The sequence below is a fragment of the Cynoglossus semilaevis genome, chromosome 13, assembly GCF_000523025.1.
Source record: "Cynoglossus semilaevis isolate Cse_v1.0 chromosome 13, Cse_v1.0, whole genome shotgun sequence".
In the NCBI taxonomy this organism is placed as follows: Eukaryota; Metazoa; Chordata; class Actinopteri; order Pleuronectiformes; family Cynoglossidae; genus Cynoglossus; species Cynoglossus semilaevis.
The window spans coordinates 720,613-722,686 of record NC_024319.1 but is presented as its reverse complement, the minus strand read 5'-3'; the positions used below and the strand labels follow the sequence as shown (position 1 = coordinate 722,686).

The 2,074-nt window shown below is 40.1% G+C and overlaps 1 protein-coding gene across 1 annotated transcript in view; it reads left to right on the top strand.

Moving 5' to 3' along the window:
• Nucleotides 1–2,074, top strand: part of LOC103387881 (glutamate receptor ionotropic, kainate 3) — a 78,164-nt gene that overhangs the window by 50,997 nt on the left and 25,093 nt on the right. The window contains exon 7 of the mRNA XM_025061449.1: nt 658–765. Within this exon, the coding sequence (XP_024917217.1) occupies nt 658–765 (108 nt within the window). The remainder of the gene's footprint in view (nt 1–657; nt 766–2,074) is intronic.

Here is a 2,074-nt window from a genome sequence, read left to right as displayed (position 1 = left end):
CGTTTAGATGTTAAATGTAATTAAAAAAAAGGAAATGTAGCCTTGGAGCTTGTGCCTGTTGTTGATCCTGAGTGTGTAGGTGTGAGGTGGAGCAAACACACACACACACACACACACACACACACACACACACACACACACACACACACACACACACAAAAAAACCTTTTTTAATTTTTAGTGTCGGACTAAAATTTTTTTTTTTTTTTTTTTTTGTATATTGTTATTAAGAACAACAGCCTGAATGTGGTGAAGTGAGAAAAACAAAAAAACAAACAAACAAACAAACAAACAAATAAAAGGAGTCTGTTCAACAGGAAGTTTCAGTGATTGGTCGTACGATGGAATTGGATTTTAAATTAAATTTAATTTTAATTTTTTATTTTTTTTTTCTCATTTAAGTAAAGCATTCTAAACAGAGAAAAAAAGCCTTTAGAGCAAAATGTAATTCTTATTAATTCTTATCTTATCCTGGACCAGATGTAGTGGGTCGGCGGCCCTGAAGTGGCCCGCGGGCCAGGTGTTTGAGACCTTGTCTTATATAACAGAGAAGAACATTTTCTACAGTTCTTTGTTGATTGTGTTTACAGTTATATTTTATTATTTTATTATTTGATTTCCACTGTGGCCAATGAAGATGAACGTTTGTCTTTCCAGTCGCACTGGGACGGACTGACGGGACGACTGTCCTTCAACAAGACCACTGGTCTCCGCACCGACTTCGACTTGGACATCATCAGTCTGAAGGAGGACGGCCTCGAGAAGGTGAGTACTTCACCGGGTACTACTCTGTAGTACTACTGTACATGGGAACACATCAGAGTACACAGGTGACGTCACCGGATCGTCGGTACTAGAAACAGAGTCCGTGTCCCGCTAATGCTAATGTGACGGTATCATTTACCTCCTAACAAGGAGGCAGATTGGCTGCTCCAACATGAGCATAAGTTAGTGGTTCATAAAGCAAATTGGATTAGGGCACACATTAGGGTGTTAATTGGAAACGAATCTTAACGATGATTTGAGGTGATGCCCAATAACGCGCTTTGGCGCTAATGAGCTGTGTAAACACAAAAGACGGAGAAAAAACGGAGGGAAACTGGGAGGAGGTTTCTGATGATCCTGTAAATGGCAGAACCTTCTAGACCAGGGGTGTCAAACTCATTTTCACCCATAGGGGGAGGGGGGGCGGACACGTAAATGGAAGCCTGTTTAGCTGTAACGACTCCATAACGTAATAATAAATGTTTCTGTCGTTGATTATTATTTATTCAAGTAGCAAATATTTTTCATTGCTGTTTAAAAAAAAGATTTATTTTTTTAATGTATCACTTTAATGGACTTATTCAAATATTTTTTTTTTTAAATTTATCACTTTAAGAAACTCAGCTGCCTGGACTTCATTAAATGCTTTTTAAGATCCCGCGGGCCATACAAAATGACTTGGCGGGCCACATTTGGCCCCCGGGCCTTGAGTTTGACACACACACACACACAGCTTTTCTCCTTTGGAAACGTTTCTCAGACTACGCCTCCTCTCGGTCTTCAGTAAAAAAGCATCTTAACCCCCACGTGGCAGAATCTGGAAGATGATGAAGTGATGCATCGTCTGATTGGCCGATCCCGTCCTCCTCTAACGGCGTCGACGAATCCTACGTGGTTAGAAGTGGAAATGATTTCCCAGCGTTTGGCAGAAGCCCTCACGTATTTTTAATATCCACAAAATCAGTGTTGACTTGTGGAGGTTGTGGAGATGCGACGTCTTCTCCTCTAATCCTCCGTAATTGAATATTAGCCTGGATGTTAGCGGCGGCTAAGAAACCCCGCTAACAAGGGTTAATGAAAAAGATCATTTTAATTTGAATTCAGAGTTTCTGTAAAACAATGAAAATTGGTCAAGTCTCTCTCGCTCTCTCTCTCTCTCTCTATCTCTCTCTCTCTCTCGCCCTCTTCGGTCATGTGACAGGCTGTAACTAATGTGCTTATTAAATCAGCCTAAATCTGCTTCTCTCCAGATTAGACAGAGAAGACGTTAACAGTTTAATTTTTTTTTTTTTTTTTTTTTTTTTTTGGT